Source organism: Neopsephotus bourkii, unplaced genomic scaffold (assembly GCF_033783945.1).
Source record: "Neopsephotus bourkii isolate Nb327-2 ecotype Australia unplaced genomic scaffold, CSIRO-AGI_Nbou_v1 NB_1076, whole genome shotgun sequence".
NCBI classification, from domain to species: Eukaryota; Metazoa; Chordata; class Aves; order Psittaciformes; family Psittacidae; genus Neopsephotus; species Neopsephotus bourkii.
The window spans coordinates 142,418-163,915 of record NW_026901564.1 but is presented as its reverse complement, the minus strand read 5'-3'; the positions used below and the strand labels follow the sequence as shown (position 1 = coordinate 163,915).

Below are 21,498 nucleotides of genomic sequence, written 5' to 3'. Positions count from 1 at the left end.
TGCACTATGTTCAAAAGTTTTCATTCTCTGACCAGCCAAGCAGAAAGCCATGTGTGTTACAGCAGTGCCATATTTACTGTGCAATGGCTTTTATAGATATTGAGACAGGATATTCACTGTATTTATCCCTGATCTAGTCAAATGGGTCACTCAAAGTTCAGTGTTGCACACACCACTAGTAGACAGGGTATCTGGGATACACTATTTTCTCGAGTACTTTAGAAAATCATGACAAAGGCAGATCTCAAAGTGACTACCTATAAAAAAGCAGATTTCATCAATGCAGTAACAGTGTGAAAGTCTGAAGCTTTAGCTCTCCTGATTGGTAGATCCATATCTTCTGTTGTATATGATAGTGAAGCACTTTCCTAATACAAGACCTAATGGGAATGTAAGGAAAGAAACTGCAGAAAAAGAGATCGTGACATATTTCAGCAGCTAGCATAAGGTCTATATTAAAAATATTTCAGTGCCTCCAACACTTGCCAGCTGTAATTCTAAACCAGAACAGAGCTGCTGCTGCTGCTTTCAACAGGTAAGGCACAGAGAGGAACAGGTAAACAGTTAACCCTAAGAGACTGCATTCTTTAAGTTCTAGGAAAAAGCTAATAATGGGCTCCTTAGCAACTTGGGTGCATGATTCTTTACCATTTGCATCATGGAAAACTGTCAAGCCCACTGAATATACAAACAAGTCAGACAGAAGAAAGCTATCGTTCCCTTCTCACTTATACTGACACTTTCCCAGTGCAAGAGGAAGAACAGGTCAGGTTCATTACAAAGCACCCACTGGAGTACTTCTCACACAGCGTCACTCAGGAAAGTGGCAGGAGGCCATCTTTGACTCCCATGCAGGTATGCCAAGTTTATAATTCAAAACACTTCTCCCAGTCTCCAACCTTGAAAATCTGATGTGGAATGAAGTCATTTCATTTATTATTTGCAGCTGTTCAAAAAAAAAAAAAAGAAGCCACTTCTTCAGACCAAGTATTTAATCTGTCTTGACAGGTTTACATCAATCAATACCTTGTAGGTAGAAGTCCTACCTCTAGAAAATCCCAGTACAGTTCACCTGTAGCACCATAGGCCAGCATAGCTAACAGAAGTGAATTACAACAAAAGCTAATTTTTACCACCAGCTCAAACACTTTTAACCTTTAAAATATGACCTCTAAAACATGACCTCTATTCAAGTCAGGATGGCACTTTAAACTGATTAAGCCACTTTCTAGGGCATACTATGTCAGGGTACTTCGTCACCATTTCTGAATGTTCGCCTTGAGAGAAACTTTCCAATAGATGATGCAGCAGGAGAAAAAAATGCCTGAGGTTATTCAGTTTTTGGCTCCTTGATCAGACTCCTCAGAGTAATACGGTCATCATGAAAACATTCTGCAACACTGACTCAATAGTATTTCAACATTTAAATGCCAGAAGTGGATGAAAGTGGTATTGTGCAAAAGCTCTAACAACTGTTATTTTAGAAAGTGCTTTATCAGACATTACCAAAGCTGTACTTCTAAACAAAGCAATTTTCTTGTTTTACTTGCATGCTCTAATGTTCCCCAGACAGAAATTTTACTGGTAGGCAGCCACGTGAAAAGATTCACTGCTTCAAGGTGATCTTTATATTACATTAGACATATACTTATTTTACTAAGAACACTCAAAAAACTGAATACTTACTCTTAAATACCTGGACACCTAATTCATGTAACAGGTTTGCACATCCTTTTCCCAAATCCATACTCGGTCAGTCTTGAGAAAACCAGATATGCCTCTTCTGCAGCAGGAAGAGAAAGCCTCAGCTGTAGTCTCTTCTGCTATATCTCCTTCTGTTGCTCTCCTACAGAATCTCAAGCAAACCATGCTCTCCCTGTAAGGTGCCTGTTCCACCATACTGTTGCATGTCCTAGCACAATTCTCTGAAACAGATGGCTAAGAAAAGAAAGTGACCAGCAGAGAAAGGTCAGAAAACTTTGTTCACCTGACTGAAAATGAAACTGAGAAGTGGGAGACCTAAAGCCAACAAGAGGAAGTCATTCCTTCAGTGATTTAGCACTATCACCAGCCAAGAGCTTAAAATTATTTTCTTCAAAGAACTGGGCTGGTTTTCATGCCTTCCAAAAGCACAAGAAACTTGTCATAATATTCAGTTTACAAAAATTGTTTGTTTCATCTTATTCTGTTAGTCTCTTAGCTTTAAGGGAGGACTATTTTGTGGTACTGTTCTTAAAACCTTCAGGAACACCAAACTGCCATTTTCATTTTCAGCTTTATTTTCACCAACTGAAGGACAACAGGAGGAAAAAAAAAGTGCCAAAAGGAATTTGCTTTCCTTTGAGAACTCCCAAGTATCCCTCACATTTTCTCTCAGCCCTACTGCCTCACATTCCTGAAAGCAAGAGACAGCTAATGACTTATCAAAACAAAACATTCTACAAATTTCTTGTTACCCTTTTTTTGTTGCTGAAGAATCATAAGCCTTTGGTGTTCTGTAGGCATTAACAGTTTTTAGTAACAGTCACCTGCTTATTCGCATCCAGTACTACATGAAGGCTACACAGCACACTCAGCATTGATTATTAATCTAATCATGCTATCAAATTACCAGCTAAGCAGGGTATTCACAGAAGATACAATTCTTCCAGTGACATTCAGTTCACAGACGGCACAGACACAGCATAACTGGAGGGCCCTCTGATGTGGGCGAACTCTGCCCTGAGAAAGTAGGTTCAGTTGCAACACATGGATCTTGACACTGCTGTAAGTCAGAAGCACTGCATGCATATTTCATCTTTGAACTTGCTGGAAACTAAGGGACTGCAATATAAGTAATGTTTTTGAAAGCCTATGAAGCAACAGTGGAGTTCAACCCTGTTATTTGAAATCTAATGTCAAGCCACAAGAAAAGTCCTTAAAGATGGACAGATCCAATTCTTTCTGCACTAAAGCAAAATCCAAACAAAACCTGCATTAGATACAGTCTTTTGCCAATAGAGATTTTGGCCTCACTTCCAGAGAGCAGAGCAAATACAAACAGCTTTGTTGACCCCAGTGAAGGCTCAGTACATCAGGAGCCTTTTACAGATTTCAGAAGAGGTCTCAATTCAGCAGCAGATGTCTATTACCTCTTCCTTAGCATCTCAAGTTACTAAAGGTCAATCTTGTTAAATCCTCCAATAACTCCTGCTTTCCTAGTCCACCATATTGGACAAGCTCAATCTTTTGCTATACATCTCTACAAAGGGCTGAAAATGTTGTTTAACACATTTTGTTAAGATGCAAAATAGTTACTGTTGACATTGAAAATACCATTGCAATCTCAGCCAGTAACTACCACAGCAAATGGGTTAGTCTCTGATCATTTCAGATGCTGAAAACTCAGACACCACCTTTCTTACTTACAGACTTTTCTGGGATTACGCAGCTTTTAGAAGGAACACAAAATGCTAGAGAAATACTGAGAAGCCTCCATGTACTCCTAGCTTCTTTTTAACATACTAAGAGTGCATAAGCCCATGAGTAAAATACACCTTCTGGAATAAATTCCTGGTTTAAAGTCTGTCCTCTCCTATTACTTCTCACTAAGGAAAACAGTATGTACTAACCATCATGTGACACCACTTTGACTTTGAGGAAGTGGTGAAAATGTTGAAATTGGAATCACAACAGAAGTATATTTATTTAGCAGCAACAGATCAAGGTCCCTCTCTGTGAGAACAGAAAACAGCAGGAATGTTAAAAAAACATTCACCAGCTTTCTAAACTGAACACAGAAATATGTCAATACTACTCAATACTTTACTTTTGCATTTACTAAAGTATGCACTCTTCCAAAAAACAGATGGTAGCCATCCCAGTATTAAGTATGAAATGAATCACAAGGTTAGATCAGTGTTCTCTGGGAGGAAAACAAGAAGGTGACACATACAGGAGATTCAAAAATGCTGTTAAAGCATGCTATTAAATCCGAAAAGCTGCAAAGGGCTCTTTTGTTGCCATCAATATTATAACATAAACCACAGCACTTATGCACCCTCTCCCAAAAGCACATGTTCAGCATAAATAATTTAAAAGTCTGGATTTTTGTTTCTGAAAGCAGCTGAAGAAATTGCATCTAAGGAGTTACTGGGTGTATCAAGTTGACTCTTCCCTATTCTGTAGATTTTGATTGGGAAAACAGGAAGCCCCAAAACCCTGCTTAAGTCATGAATCCCACTGAACTCTTCCAGCAGCGACAGTCCAGCTGACCATGGGCTGGCACTCCCCCAAACACGCTGCACAGCAAATCCCACATACATGACCAAGTCTATGCAACACGTAAATGCAGATGCACTTGAGTAAAGCACACTGTGCTTTCCTTGGGTCGTGGTAAGGGAGGTGATGCAGTCGGCAGCTTGGAAGCTGTTCCAGTTTTTAATGTCCACCAATGCCACATTATTTCATTGCTTTGTTTCTTTAACAGGAAAAAAAGGTTTAGCACAATGAATAGGCAGATGTTTGATGTAATTAATGCTATTTATCCACCTTAGAGCAGCCTATTTGACAGCCAGGCTTTAAAGACACTTCTGCCTGAGTGTGACTTGTGAGACATTTGATGCTCTGACGCTCTCTGTAAGACCAGTGACAGGATGCCCTGTGGGCAAGCATGGCTGGCATGCAACGTCATCCTCCATGCACCCACCCAGCCTTGCAGTTCAGGAGCAGCAGCCAGGGTCCATTCCTTCTGTTAAATGGTCCTCTACAAATTGCTCCCACTTTTCAGCCTCCATTCTGGGTACTTTTTGCACAACACCAGTGAACCATTCCCCTTTCTCTCCTTCTCACATTGCTTCTCCCTATTCCTCCCACTGGAAAACAAGCGCATCAGTGCCCTGAGCATAACTAAGACATAGCAAGACAATTCCTGTGCAGTGCAAGGTGCTTGCCTGCGGAGCTACTGCAGCGTTTGTTGTCTTCATGCACAAATTATGCCTTTGGCCCTAATACAGACAGACTGTTACAAGGTAGAGTAATAGGGGTGATGAAAAGCATTGGTTTTATGGCAATATAGTTCATTACAAGAGGTCCTCTTTTACTTACCATACAAAATTTTATGATGCTTCCATCTGCTTTGATGGTAACCAAATTTTAGAAATGGTTAACACACCGTAGATGACAAAAGAGCTGAAATTGTCAGACTAGATTTATCACTTCCCTTGCAGGGCAAAGGCATCACCAATAACCCAAAAACTTTGACAACCCACCCAGGTGGGAGCAATAAGAACCAGGATTAGAATCCAGGCTCCCATCTCTGCTGCCTCGCAAAACAACTAGGTTACTCCTGCACCACAGGCATTTACAGAACGTCGTTACAGTTGCAAATCTATGAGCTGTCACCCTAGGGCAGGCTAGCTGTTTGTCCTCTAGGTAGCTGGAAAACAATGCATGCAGCTAACCATCATCCTGCCAGAATAAATCTGTACTTGACGCCACAGTAACTCACTTGTCAACACTTCTCAAATCAATTCTAATAAAAACAAAAACCCACAAGATTCTCTCCTCTTCAAGCTGGTAGAGCAGTTACACTTGCAACTAGTGGAAGTCTCTGCCTGCAAGCCAGAACATATGTAGCATTTATAGTCACTGGAAGCTATGTGAAATCCTTCCTAGCACTTCAAGCTAAAGAGCAGCCCCATTCATTCACTTAGATTCATTCACAGCCCTTCCCCCAGACTCAAATTTGTCAGGCTGAAAACCCATTCACAGCTCTCAGTCTTTACTTTTGAAACCCATTTCAGGCCTTAGTTGTCAAGAAGGATTCTAGCATCCAGTAGCAAGTGGAATACGTTATGTGTTCAAGGCCATGTACTGCTGCCACTGCAGAAACAGAAAACCACTATCTCACCTCTTCATTTTGCAGCGAATACAAGGCTAATTCTGAATGCATACACTGTGGGCAATTACAGCAGAGACATTTGGGGCTACTGTTTATCTTTTTACAAACAGAAACTATGTTTTTCTTCATGGATTGTTTTCTCATCTACATACGCATTCCTGTCTAAGAGGACCTCTGACCGCCTCCTGTGATTCTGAACTGCAAAATAAAAACCTGGGCAAGGAATATTTTTAATTTGGGTTTTAAAGAAAAAACACCTTCACACGTACTGAATTAGTGTAAGTTGTACTAGTTCACGAATGCCTGAGAGTTCCTGAGCTTGGTTGAAAACCAGATAAATCACATAAATTTCCAAGTAATGGCTTGGCTTAAAGAACGTTTTCCCCTATCATTGTTAAATCTGGGACTGAAGAGATTACCTAGAAATCTCTCTTGCTCTGCACCACAGAAAGTGTGCAAGCAATTGGAATAAAGGCTCCTAGAAAATAGGCAAAGACTGAAGTTCTGAGAGCCATTTTCACAGCCCTCCCTATCTTGAATGAGGTGGGGAGAATTTGAGGGGTTTAGTTAGCCCTGCATAGAGGCCTGTACATATCTATCTCTACACCTGCCAACAAAAATAGCAAAAGCAACCATGAAAGGCTGTCACACTGCCAGCTTCAAATGACAGTGACTCCAGAACATCGAGAAGAGGTGGTCTCACAAATATATGAGCTCCTGCAAGGCACATCCATGGTTTTAGCAGATCTGGGACGCTGCTATACCCCATCTTTTAAAAAGATCTTTGAATTTCAGTGCAGGCAAATAAAAAGCCACCTTTCTTAAAGCACATGAAACACTGAGAGCAACAGCAGTCAAGAGCAATATACAGTACACACACTGAGCCACAAAACCCTGTGACTTAACTAGCTTAGTTAGAAGTTTGACCATGTGCTGCTCTAAAAAGCATGTTCTTCAGTCTTAACTGTCAACAACAGAGTCCCTCACAGAAGACTGCCACTCATCCTGTGGTGGGAAACACGGTGGGGTTTGCAATAGCTGTGCCTACTAACACAGGATTCACATGGTCTGTGGTGAGAAACATCAACAGCCAAAGCACTTTCTAGCCTTACTCCATGCCTAAAGATAGGAGGTACAAACTGTCAGTGTTTCTTCTCCAGCTAACCAATTTTTGAGGTACTTGCCCTAAAAGAGATTCTTAAGGAAACCCAGACTTATATCTCTCAGCAGCTGCCTTCCCTGATAAAGTGCTTGCATGCAGTAGCTAGAAGTCAAAAGCCAGGTGCAAAGTCACACCTACACATTCAGTGAACAATGACCCCTTCACTCCCCCTGTTGTTTTTCCAGTCCAAAAGTGGAGGTATAGTGGCACATTGGTTCTTTTAAAAATCTCAACAATCCTGAACCACAAGAATTGGTCAGCTCCTCATTCATCGCCAGGCAGTGCTCCAGCTGGTCACTGACATACAGGGCAACACCATCTCATGATGCCTCCTGCCTGTCCATTCTGTACCCTTCCATTCCAGCACTCCAGTCATAGAAGCCATCCCACCACTTCTCATGAAGCCAAGAAGATCACAGTCCTGCAGGCATGTGCACACCTCTAACTCCTCTTGTTTATTCCCCCTGCTAAGAGTGTTTGCATTAAGGCATGTACATTGAGACCCTGATGAAGCTGACTTACTGCTGGAATTCCTTTTTGCTGCTCTTCAGCTGACTTGTGAGCCCTCTCCAGGCTCTAGGCATCCACAAAGCTGGAAGTATGTTTCTTGTGAACACTCAATTTCTTGCTTCCAATACACTGAGATTCCCACCAGCGCATATCTGTGGGCTCCTCACCAGCAGCAGTGGTCTACACAAGGTAGTGCTATAAAGGTCACCAAGTAAAGCTGCTGTCTCACCTCTTCTGATCTATGAGAGCTCATTCACATCTCACCACAGCAGTTTCTACAAGTGCCTAAATAAACACATCTTCCAAAGATCAACAGCTCTCCAGGACATTGCACTTGGAAAAGGAGGATCTCAGCATGTGAAAAGTACACTCCTACAAGGGAGGTGTTAATAAGCAGATTCCATCAGCCTCGGTAATTTCCTCCACTAATGCAAAGCAAACAGACATATAACCACAAAACAAAGCTTTCTGAATGCTGCACTAGAGTTACTGGACAATGGGAAGTTTGCCATCCAGAAGGCACCACTTGCTAGTCAGCTACACAACCAGTGCAGCATACATACAACCGCCACAGCCCATAGCCCAGCACAGGTGTCATGGTCACACAGCCATTTATTCTGTCATTAACAGACAGGGAAACACAGGACTTGGCTGCTCCCAGATGAATAGGAACTACACTCTGACTTACTGAACAGAGTCCAAACAATGCAGAAGGACCTATCCAAAGCTTAAGAGCAAAATGTAAGCCTTTCAACACTAAGCAAAGGATGAAACAGTGCCCTTCCATTCCTCAGTTACCATCACAGGTTCTTCCCAACAGCAACTTTATACGAATACCTCAGGCAAGGTGCAAACCTCAGGTACCACTGCTACCTCTAATAACCAAAGCTGTGTTCCTCCCATCACAACTTAGGCTCAAACTTTCGTTTACCATCCTTCCAGAAGTAGCAGTTTTGGTCAGCGATCTCTGCCAGCCTCCCTGACAGCCTGCTCCCCTACTTCCTGGTGCACTCCATACCATACCATAACAACTCAGCTACTGCTGATACCTTAGGAGGCCACCTCAGGTTACACTTAATATTAACTAGGAGCTACACAGGGTGCAGAATGAAGCCATCAGTTTGATCTGACAAACAGCTAAGCTTATGGATGGAGTATAAAGGCAAGCAGGCTTTTGTGTTGCGCTATGGAAAGTCCAAATTGCAAAGCAGAAAGAGGAGGGAAAATGAAAATGCCATGTGCTCTCTTGGTGAAGCTGAACCTACAAACTATCCCCATATGATGCCATCGAAGCACAGACTAGCTTCAGGTTTGTCACTCTTTATAAAAAAAAAAAAAAAAAAAAAAAAAAAGAAAGCTCTTCCCCCCCCCCCCCAAAGAACTCCAAACAAAACCAAATGCAATAACTTTTACGAGAGAGTGGTACCAAAAAGAAAGGTGGAAAACTGAGAAAGAGCTGGCTCTTCAGAGACTATACTGTTAGATTCAGCACATGATATGGGATGTGCCATATGATTTAGTCTCCAAAAAACAAAGGTCACATCCATCATTACTCAGCAGCAGCATTCTGCTGCTATATATGCTAAGCAATGGCCCATAACATGTGCACAAATTACCTCAACATCCCAGTGAGCAGGTCAATGCATCCTGTACAGAAACTAACACAAAGTTTTCTCTCTCCTTCAGATCTTAATAGTAACACTTTTCATATGCCAATATTATCCAAGCAATTATTGGGTTGATGATTGATGTTACTCACAATTGCATATGAAAACTCTGGCATACCTGCACTGTTGTGTAACTACCTGGAACAAATTCAATAGCTGCCAGCCTTTCTTCTAGGTAAGTACCCTTGAGGATCAAGACATGAAACAGGGAGTATACTTGCTGATCAGTATTTCTGTGCAGACTGACCTACTTCAGGGACAGGTATATCCCAGCTAAGTAGGATTCTTCCAAGGATTTCAGCTCATGAAGCACCCTAATTTCAAACATTTGACCTTTACAGATCTGCTGTCAGCCATGTTCACTGGTGCTTTATTAGGCTTAAGGCAGAGGGGAACATGAGCCAAAGTTCATAATCTACATGTCAGTAGACTACTGCTCCTAGAAAACTGATTCTTCTGAGGGAAAAAAAAAACAACAAATAAAAAACCCCATACAAAACAGATTACCCAAAAGTAAACATTATCTTAGTATTTTTTACTTAAAATCAACAAGTTGTACAACTACATTACAATTTTATCGATTTAAGTCTAAGTATGAAAATTTGAAGACTTCCTGCAGTCTGAAAGAAAAGGACTTAAACCAGAGAATTTGGTAGCATTAATTCACTCATGAGCTGCCAGGACTGCACAGTTTCCATAACTTTGCTCATGGAGAAACAGCAGCATGAAACTGGAGAGTTGAGCAGGGAGAAACTTGATGAAATTCAACAAGGGCAAGTGTAGAGTCTTGCATCTGGGGAAGAACAACCCCATGTACAAGTATCAGTTGGGGGTTGACCAGCTGGATAGTAGTGAAGGAGAAAGAGACCTGGGGGTCCTGGTGGATAGGAGGATGACCATGAGCCAACAATGTGCCTTTGTGGCCAAGAAGGCCTATGGCATCCTGGGGTGTATTAGAAAGGGTGTGGTTAGTAGCTCAAGAGAGGTTCTCCTCCCCCTCTATTCTGCCTTGGTGAGGGCACATCTGGAATACTGTGTCCAGTTCTGGGCCCCTCAGTTCAAGAAGGACAGGGACCTGCTGGAGAGAGTCCAGCGCAGGGCAACTAAGATGATTAAGGGAGTGGAACATCCCCCTTATGAGGAGAGGCTGAGGGAGCTGGGTCCCTTTAGCTTGGAGGAGACTGAGGGGTGACCTCATCAGTGTTTACAAATATGTAAAGGGTGAGTGTCAGGATGATGGAGCTAGGTTTTTTTCAGTGATGTCCAGTGATAGGACAAGGGGCAATGGGTGTAAACTGGAGTATAGGAGGTTCCATGTGAACATCAGGAAAAACTTCTTTACTGTGAGAGTGACAGAGCACTGGAACAGGTTGCCCAGGGGGGTTGTGGAGTCTCCTACACTGGAGATATTCAAGGCCCGCCTGGACAAGTTCCTGTGTGATGTACTCTAGGTTACCCTGCTCTTGCAGGGGGGTTGGACTAGATGATCTTTTGAGGTCCCTTCCAACCCTTAGGATTCTGTGATTCTGTAATAGCAAGCCTTTGTAAGACACCAGGAATGGGGTAGGCTCCAAAGCAAATCTCCATGGCCCCACAGTCCTGACGACTGGAGCAACTTGAGCTTCCTATGATGCTATAGTACTGCAAAACCCTTAGCTGTAACAGAAGTCAATTAAGGACTTCAAAGTATTTTAAACTGCATGTACATTTTTACACTGCAGCTTCCAACTGTGATCTTTTCAGTGACCAACACTGCAACTACTTATTGGAGACCAAGCAATGAAGGAGACAGGTTTTTATATTATTTGATTTTCTGTTATAATGAAATTTGACAAGAATGAGAATTTACATTTTCAAAATAAGAAATTACCCCTCAAATGAAATTTCCTGGATAGTTTTCCTATATTTTTCCTAATGTGTCTTCATTGTCTTAACATTGAAGCTAAAGCTTCAGTGTTTCACACAAGTTCCTGTCCTGCTGAACAGCTGAGCAAGATAAGTCAGAAGAAGTATGACAAATACTGGCAGTTCTGCTTATGAAATTGCGACATTTACTTTGTGAAACAAAGTGTATCCCATTTCATACAGAGAGGGACAAGGTTAGTAAAATGAGGCCTCCCATGGTCCAAATTCAAGTTTAGCATAAGAAGGTATAATTTCCTAAGAAGCCAAGAGAAACAGCGCCTGCTTAAGTATGGATGTATATAACCCTAGCCAGACACAACAGATTTCCTGTAAACTTGATTTGCACTATTTGCCAAAGCTTCAGTCATGGTTTTAAACCCTTCAAATCTGTATTATCATTTACAGTGCTGTAATTGCACATCTGCAGAGAAACATGCAACAGCAAAAGTCAAACTCATGGCAGAATCTGATGTTCTGGGTATTACAAAGATAACCTTTGGAAAGGAGGATGTTCTGGTAAATTTTATCAATTAAAATGCAGCTAATCCAATAAGACATTAGAGCTTGTGACATGCCTACTTTAAGCCTTTTTTGTTTAACAGAATAATTTCCCAAGCAATAATGAAAATGTGTTGGTGTAATGCCTGGAAGGTTTCTGTTAAAGGTACCCATGGCTGTATTGTTTGAGAAAATTCTTACTCCTAATTACTTTTCTTGATTTTATTCTTCTCAGGAGTTCAAGGTTACTGGATACTATTAATTTTTCTCTGTTTTGTTTTTTTATATGCACTAAACTTCCCTTAAAAACAAAAGTAATAAATCAAATTACATATACAAGCCACCAAAACCTTCATTTATCAGATGAGGGATTTGGGGTAGAAAGGAGACAGCAGTCTAACAGAACAAAATGTTTTTTCTCCAATTCAAATATTCTTCTCCAATTCAAATATTTTTCTCCATATTCAAATTTAACAGCCACTGCAGATACCTCAAGCCTGCTCATTGTATTTAAAAGACAATTTCCTATGCAGTACACAAATACTGTGCCAAGCAGAGAAAGTATATGCAGAAACATCAGCTACCAGGGACAGGATTCTTCCATGTTAAAATTGGAAAGTTTTCATTAAAGCTGTGCTACCGGAAGTGGGTGTGCAAACAGTGGTCCAAAAAGCAGCTGAAAGTACACATTCTTCAACCTTTAATTAACTCTGGCATTTCAAAATGCAGAGATGCTATGCAATAATATTTTGATTACAGATAAAGTGAGGGAAAAAAACCCCAACAAAACAACATAACCCCTGTACTGTCCCACCCATGCTCTGTCCCAACCTTTTGCTACTTATTGTTTATATCAGTATTTACTAATCTTCAATATGGACCAAGACACATGGTGTTTTTGCACTGCTGATTGGCTGAAACAGTAGTCGCTGTCATTTTGGCAGCTGCCAACTGAACAGAAAACTCATCTTGCTTTACCTATTTCAGTCTATTTCCAGTGCTATCCATAGTGTCCTGAATACTATAAAATCCTCTATGCAAAGCCAAGATTTACAGAAGGAAAAAGAGCTTGTAACTGTAAACAGAAAGCAAATATGTCAGTGAGGCAGCTCCCACTCAGAGGTTTTGCCCAGAAGGGCAAGCAGATAGCAGCCACCGTCAGTGTTGCACCTGGGGCAAAAGGCTTCTGCCTTCTCCGACTAAGACCCACAGCCACAAGATCAAGGACTGGGAGCACATGCATCCTACAGGGGCTGCTCTAGTGCTGCAGGGTAGGGATGGCCACCCAGCTGTGATCTGTTTAGGAGCAGCAAAAGTCAATCCATCAGCAGGTGCCTCCTGAAAAACTGCACGCAGCATGGCTGAAGGGCTGGACCCACTGTGTGCGGCTGAGGTGGCCTGGACCCTACACCCAAGCCTCCCAAGCTTGTACTGGTCTTGTTTTACTGCAGTTTGAATTATGATGCCATTGCTCCCCCTGAGGCTGCTATCTTGCTTTCCAGAGTCACCAGTTTTGTTTACGCTCTGTTGTAACAAAGAAAATGCTAAAAACATGCAAACACAGAGCAGAGATGGCACGTCAACATGTTTCAGCCCTGATCAAGTACACAGAGAGGATGTGTAATGTCCAGTGACAAGATGTATGGCATTTTCTCATGCTGCTGTTCTACAGGGTCAGGGCAGGAGAGAACGTAGTTGTGCACCTTTGCCATCCCAGTCTTCCTGAATGGTATTACTCAGCTCCTGAGGAAGCCAGGCTAGGAGTTACACAGCCATTAGATGCAGAAATTTCTTCTCATTTCTGCAATATTTCTGTACATGTTTTTTGCCATTAGTAAGAGTCCATCTCAGGACAAAGTCGCATGATGCAACTGAATTATCTTGTTTGTGAAGGGAGAAGTTTCCCTCGCCCTCTTTTTGCTGCCACAGCAGCTCTCTCCACAGAGCTGAGGCACAGGAAAAAGATATCCAACAACATCTGACTACTGCATCACTTTCACTTGTGACAACCCAACCCCTTGGTGTGGAAAGCACAAGGCTTCTTACACCACAGCACTCATCAGCACCTCATGCAATACCAAGCATTGCCCAAGAACATTATCAGTAAATTCCAGTTTTCCAAATGGAGATCCAGAAATACTTCCAGGTATCTAACTGCCCTGGGAGCAAGTGTTCTGGCTGCAAAGTCCCATCATCTGATGGCAGGACTAAAGCAGTATTTCTTCTACAAAACTAATAGCATGAACCCATATCAAAATAAATACAAGGAAGATGAGGGAGTTACTCATAGCAGATACTAATTTAAGTCATTAATTGAAAAAACAATTTCACATTTTCTTGAAAATGTCAGGGGAGTTTTTTCAAATGAACTAGAGGACTTGAGTTCAAAATTAACAACAGCCCTGGGAAGGGGGAGAAAGTGAAAAAAGCCTGGAAGATTAGTTGTTAATAATAATAATAATAGAAGAAAGAAGGCTGGATTTGGAGACCAGCTGTTATTGTTACCTTGCCAGAGCCAGCAGATAGGTGAGTTGCAACAAACCTAAGGGGAACCTTAAGTAAAATCAAAGCTTGACTCACTGAGGTTTCTTGAGATGGTGGAGCCAATTTAATGTCTCAGCAAGTAAGACCTGTTCCCTCCCCTCTCCCAGGCATGCAACTGCACCCCATCCCCCTCCTCTTGTTAGGACACTTATTCTCCTCTGACCCCTTGATCAGATCAGACAGCTCACTAAACCCCTAGAAAACTAACACAGCAAAAGAGCTACTAATTTCCTGCTGGGATAGTGAGCCAATCCAGCCGATCAGGGACAGTCTCTTGCAACCACACGAGGGAGGCAACAAGAGAGTGCAGAGCAGGCCAATCCTCTCTGTCAGCAGTAAGACAATTGCCATCTTAAATATGTGAACAGGGAACCACTCTGCAGTGGAAAGAGGAAGAAAAAACAATGGAGGCAATGTTTACTACAGCAAATGGGACAGCATAGTGAACAGGAAGTAAGAATGGCTGATTTTTAAAATAATGTTCCTAGCACAAAATCATTGGCAGCTAGCTGCCCCATGACTGCTAAATAGGTAACCCTCAGTGCCACATAGTGATGGTCAGGAGAATGGTGTGGAAACAAAGCCCAGGGCCCATTTTACATTTGATTCCTGGCTCAATATACTGGATTGCTCCTTTCTAAAGATCCTATGGTTTGTCATCACATTGAGGTTTCACAGCTTGTGCTACTAATCATCACAGTTCAAGTTTCCTTTTCTCTAGGAAATTCTAAGAGTCATTGCAACTAATGGTTAAGACTAAAACTACCCTCATCAACAAATGCAGAGGCAGAAGCAAAACACTTAATGTTGCCCAGGGCAATAAATTGAGTACAAGAGGCATCTCTGAAAAACCGCTATCAGACTGAATGTAAGATATGCTTTCACACATGACATTAGCAGTACTCTTCAAGCTACTCCAAAAGTACAGGGATATTGTACCTTGTTTGTTTGCTCACTAATTACAAAAATTTTGTCCAATGTTCATTTTGAGAATGAAGTGTAGTACAGTACATTTGCACAAGAATGATAAAATCCCTGTGCATTTGCAGAACAGTGCTTCATTATCGACTGCCGATTCAAGAGGTGAGTACTCCTGACCAATAAAGAAAGAACAGAGTCCATGTTACCTTATTGCCCTGCCTGCAGTTACCACTGAAACACTGAGATGATATGGATCATTAACTCAGGTGATATTCTACCATCTTAGTAACCTGAGTCATTTCATAAGAACTACCAGTAAGAAGGGAGCATGACCACCACACAGCCAGGAACAAAAACTTTCCCAGTTAGTCATAAGCCTGATTCAGCTTCTCACAAAACCACAGCCTTGGGCTTTATTACCCACCCCTACTTTCGTTGAAGACAGTCACAGTCACCACACTAACTCCGAGAAGGTTGTCTTGATTGCTTCTAAATCCATCTTTGAATCAAACTTTTCACATTGGGCATTAGTTTCTCATTCTGAATGCTATAAAATTCCAGCATCAAGTTAATCTAAGTAATTCAAGAAGTTGAATAAAAATTACAATGCTCAAGGACAAAACAGGGTTGAACTTGTGTATTTAAAGGCGAGATATAAGTGTGCTTTCATTTACTTACCTTTTTGCTTCTTCTAAGTGGCACAGGTACTCATAAGCAATGTTCTGACGTCTCCTCTCATCCATTTCTTCCGCTGAAAGCCTTTCATCATCCACAATAGCTGCAAACAGAAACCCATATCAAGTTACATGTGGGTCAGGGGTGATTCTTAGAATCATATTACTGAGAAACTAAGTGAATTACTGCAGAAGAGACATTAAAATAGTCATCATTCCCCATCAAAAAAAGGCCTTTTATGGTACCATGTACAAAGATATTCAGATCACCAAGATGCTGTTCTCCATACAGTGAATTTTGCAAGTTCTGCTTGTTCAAAACCAAGAATCTATTTGGTTTTTGTGCATTTCCTGGTTTGAGAGCAAGATCGAGCACTCAAATATACGTGGGGCTGAGGCTGGGAGCCAGCAGAATTTCGCCTTACACATGCTCAGAGGAGTTTCAGGACTTCTCTGTGGAAGCTCAAAGCAAGCAGAAGTTCTAAGAAACTGCTAAGCAGAGCCTCAGCAGTAGACATAAAGACAGCAGTGCACTGCAAATGTACCTCAAAGGACACTTGGGAACAGGCTGCAGTATCAGGAACCTGTGAGACTGCAACAGATTGAGTTGCCTCCTGCTGATGGGGGTAATAATTCTAATCAAACGAACAAGACATGATATTCACACTCCTACTTATTTTTGCAACCAAATCACACTCTTCCAGACTATTAAGGATGACTGTGTGCACATCTCTAACTGCAAATGACCCTGATTATTAACAACTACTACCCATGACTGGCCTTCCTCTCTTTGTAGGGTACAGAGAGTCTCTGAGCAAATTTGCAATTCTTACAAATGTTTCTATCAATGAATCTGATGGGCCATCCAGTAACACTGACTTCTGGCTGAATTTTAGTCACTGTGTGTGAGCCTTTTGGAAACAGCCTTCAGCACAAACCAGTTACCAAAATATATGCTGTTTGTTACAAAATTCCTATTTGTGCTAGTGGCTCCTAAAAGCGCTGGCCCTGCTCTCCCCCATGCTTCTCTGCCGCATACTTTTGTCATTTCATGTCAGAGCTGGCAAACCTGAAGACACGTCACTGAAACAGAACAGGGAACAGCCTTTGCCAAAGATCAGTGGCTAAGAAGAGACCCACGTCTAGGAAGATCAGGTCATTGGCCTAAGCTGCTGTGCACCTGCAGTCACAAAGGGAGAGGACGGAAGTGCAGGGCTGGGCCAGACACTTTCTGCAGCAGCCCACAAACTGGTTAGCTGATAACATTAAGATGCATCCTCAGTAAAAAAAAACAACGTGGTCCCCTTTCCTCCTCAAAGGCGCCATGAGATGTTTGTTAGTTCGACTGCTACACAGTTTGTGCATGCCATGAGCAAGTTTTCAGTGTTTCTCCAGCACACCTGCCTCATGCAGTGGGCAAGTGCCTTCTTGTAGCCAATACAGGCAACTCAAGTAAAATGCACTATGATAAAACGAAGAAGCTGTGCTCTTCAAGTATATGCATACATTGAAGCCTGTACCTCAAAAACCAAAAGAGAACATAAATCAAACAGAGAAACGATCCCACATGCACTTACTGAAGACACTAAGAATTTACACTACTTGCCCACATTTCAAACTGATGCTACCACGCATTCGTTAACACATCACATAGCTTCTTTAAGCTTTGTAGTTTCAGTTTTAATCACCACAAGCCCTGATATCGCTAACTATTCTATCCCTAACTATTCTATGAGTCTATATCACTCATCTTCCTTTGCCTTTAAGATGGCTCTTCCTAATTACCCAGAAGTTTCACGCACTGATAAAACAAATACTTGTCTTGCCCCGCGTCCCTTTTAAGTCTGGTAACTCCAATAAGTGTGACTCACTCTAACTGGAGCTCTCAGATATTGTAATCAAGTCATCACTTGCTATGAACCAAAACATTAGTTTGGAGGCAAACATGAGGTGCAGGTGGTAAAATACTTAGCCTGGCAAATTGGCCATGAAGGCTGCTCTGCTGTTGCTCTTACCCACACTGCCATCAGCACATCCAGGCTTGGTTGTTCCCACTCCCTAACACAGCTCTACTGCTGCAGAGGAGTCCTGGCTCCCCAAAGTGAGGGAGAAGTATTGATGAGCCATCACACTGAAATTTAACGTATCACTTTAACACCTATGACAGTAAGTTCTAGGGCCACTTTTCAAACATCATAGCTCTCCCTTCTCTGTGAGATCTGCTCTGCTCCTCTTAGCTCATTAAACAGCCATTTACTCCTGCTCTCCAAACACAACTCACCACGGCCATAAACAAAACAGGAAAAAAAGGCAGCTTGTCTGAAATTAGGAGTACAAAAAACACACAACCCATTTGATAAGTATCACTCTAGGAATTCACCTGACTAACACTGATGTTATATAATCTAATTCTGGACCTACACAACCACAAGGTCCCTCTCATCCTCAACAAGGACATCACAGATCTAGCAGCCCTTGCCAGCCTCAAATCCCTCCTTAAAATTATTTGCAAAGATTGGTTCAGAGGGTGGAAAAAGGCACTGACAGATACTGTGAGATTGTAATAGCTGTTCTGCTTGGGAAACCCTCTGATAATAAGGTGAAAGGGCAAGAGGCAAGAACAAGTAACTTGTAAAAACGGAAAAGTGGAAACCCCCTTTCATTTCTAGACAAGATACTATATCATCAGGTCACAGGTAGGAAATCAGGCTTCTTTCCCAACAGAACCAAAGCTGCTGTTTCTGTGTTTAATATCTGAGCACTAAAAAGGCAGAGCACAGGGAGTGCCAACACCTACAGTGCTTATGCTGGGAGGAGTCTTTTGCAACACTGGCTTCTGATTAAGGCTGATTACATCCCTTCCCCTCCCGCACATACTGGCTTCAAAGCAACAGTGTTATCATATCAAATAAGTTGTTATAGACACTTCTAGAAACAGCAGTGACAACCTGTAGAATAGAGGTGGCCCCACAACTAAACTGCCGAGGAAACTACTTTAGACTTGAGTGCTTAAAGTGTAGCCTACTGCAATGTATTTTGGCAAAGGCTTTACGCTTTTACTAGGGTCCTGCATATAGCCTTCTACAACTTCAAACACCCTATGAGTGCATCCATCAATCCAGCCACACCAAGTTCAACACAAAAATGAACTTGGTCTGAGGACAGAAAGCTCGGTCTCTACGCCTAGCAGGCCAAGTATTAGTCAGAAGACTGGGCAGAATGTTGAAAGAGCAAACATGTTTCTGCTGTATCAGTAATTTCTTGATAGCACTCATCTTACAAGGGAAGGCTGTATTGTGATAAAGGATGCCAACAAGCAGAATAAGCAGAGCTGAGCATCACCTGAAGCCCTCCAGCTCACTTGGTAAGGCCAAGCAGGATCCAGAAAGACACACAACACTGTGTCTGAAAAGATCCAAATACCACAGAACTTGCATACACATTAGATACAAGCTATAGGGGAGTGCAGGGTCAGGGGAAAGGTATCTAAACCAGTATCTTATTATTAAAGTCATCAATTTTGCGACTTTGACTTTGGAATTGAGAGGAAAATACCAAATATTCCTTCAAAGAGTGCATATTAAGAGTATGTCTGGACTACTGACAAGAACTAAAGAAAGTGACAGTGTAGCGCGCCAAAAAGCTCTCAGTTTCAATTCTTTTTTAGGTGTTGCCACCCTGTTGGACAGCAGTCAATACATATAAGCATATGTGAGTTCCCTCAATATAGATAGTTCTTCATGGAAAAACATTAAAGGAAGAGTGTGTATGCAAGGCTGCGTGGAGCAGTAAGCAGTACTAAATTTAGATCGACACACCTGACTTCAAACAAGCACTAGAAGAAAAAAAAACCAAAAGAAAATGTTGTGTACCAGGGCACATTCATAAATTGAGACATCTGAGCATCTTCCATCAGCTGACACAGCACGCTTGCATCCACCCTTATCTTTGTCTGAGATATTTGTCTTGTATACCACCATCACTGAAGAAGCAGAACAGGCAAGGCAGTAGCTAGGACTAGTTTGGGCTTTGGTTATGGACTGCAAAAAAAATTTTTGGCTGCCCTGACCCAAGATAGCTATTCCAATTGCTGATAAATACTTTTGAGTTCTTTTAGCTGCTGATGACAGGGCTGCCAATGCAACCTATGGCACGCCATGTGCCTATACTCAACATGGCACAAGCAGCATTTACTGGATCTGACTTGGCACTAGTTGACAGCATAAAAGAATTTCAACCTTTTGGATTTGAGTAAGTTTTCAGAAATAGGGCCACCATTTCTAAAGCTGCAATATAATTACTGAAAACAGCAATTAGCCCAGGTACACAAGAACCTGGAGCTATGACCTTACTAAGTGTCTGGGAAGAGATTCAAAACATCAGGTTCATGTAAGATTGCTCAGTTTACACAAGAATTTTAAGAATAGGTACTGGCTGTGTAAACGTTGCCCAAGTTCAGAATTAACCCTCTTATCACAACCATGGCAAGTATTCTGGAGGTCCCAGGATCACAGAGATAATCCACATTAACACTGAACACACAGGATCTCTGCTATTAATATGTTTATATTTCAAATGACACTAAATAAAAAAGGTTTTACAGATCTAATTTGCAATATTTTTCAAATGAGCCCATGTTTCCATGGATTATGTTTTTAAATGAAGCTAAAATTAAAACTTCTATTATACACAACCAAAGAGCATACAGGGAAAAGTAATATTTGATTTGATTTCTGAATATAAATTTATGGAGCACTTTTCTAGGCATAACTAAGTCATTGAGGGATCACAATTCCCAAACAATTTTTGTTATCTTGAAACTTTAAAACTGGAAAAAAAACCCTGCAAAAACCTCCACCAGAATTTAAGGCTTTCTGATCATCCATTTGCACTCAGACATATGGCTGTCTGCAATAGTTCAAGAGCAGCACAAGGCTCCTTCTAGCCGGCAGACTCTTTAATAAAGCATTTGCCACAGACATACCAAAAGACTTCTTATACTGAAGAAGGCAAAGAAAGGAATAGAAGCTTTTATTTCCCAGGGCCTATTCCCCTCCATTTCCTGCCACCAGAGGTTTTTTTCCCATGGAAAGTGAATCATGATCAAGGAGGAAGAGGGATTTTTTGGCACCACAACAGGCAAGCTCAATACACAGGACATAACAGAGGATGGAGAGAACAAAATCCTTTTCAGGGACAGAAAACAATTTTAAAAGTCAGGATTGAGGCAGAAAAAGAGGTACATGAAAAATATTGTAAAATGCTGAAATGAAAGCTTTTCACCAGAGTATTTGAATTAAACTTTAGCTAATTCACATTTGGCAGCCCCAGATGTGTACCGCCCTGGCCATACAGTAGGTAAAGCAAGGCAGCGCTCCAGTCCACTAGCAAGAAATTCTGCATATTCTGCTATTCCCTCCTTGTACTTTTCTGTTTCCTCCACCCAAGCCTGTCCCTACATCCCTAGTACTAGCACACTAAAAAGTGTTTAACAGAGGCATGCTGTAACAGCTGAAAACACACACAAAAAAAGAAGCTAAGCTCCTCTTGCACAAAAACTCCTGACTGACATTTTGCTGGCTATAGGCAGCCTCAATGAAAGCCGAGTCCATTACAACAGGCTCTAGGCAGCATCCCATTTATATCTGCCTGTACCACAAGGATAAGCTGTGAACCTGAAGCATTTGCCATCACATTTTAGTGCTGTAGTTTCAAGAAAAAGCTGTTTGAATTTTA

The 21,498-nt window shown here is 41.6% G+C and overlaps 1 protein-coding gene across 4 annotated transcripts in view; it reads right to left on the bottom strand.

Moving 5' to 3' along the window:
• IQGAP2 (IQ motif containing GTPase activating protein 2) overlaps positions 1-21,498 on the bottom strand; it is a 127,557-nt gene that overhangs the window by 90,195 nt on the left and 15,864 nt on the right. For all 4 annotated transcript variants that reach the window (XM_061362050.1, XM_061362052.1, XM_061362051.1 and 1 more), the window contains exon 2: positions 15,767-15,866. In XM_061362050.1, coding sequence (XP_061218034.1) covers positions 15,767-15,866 — 100 coding nt within the window. The remainder of the gene's footprint in view (positions 1-15,766; positions 15,867-21,498) is intronic.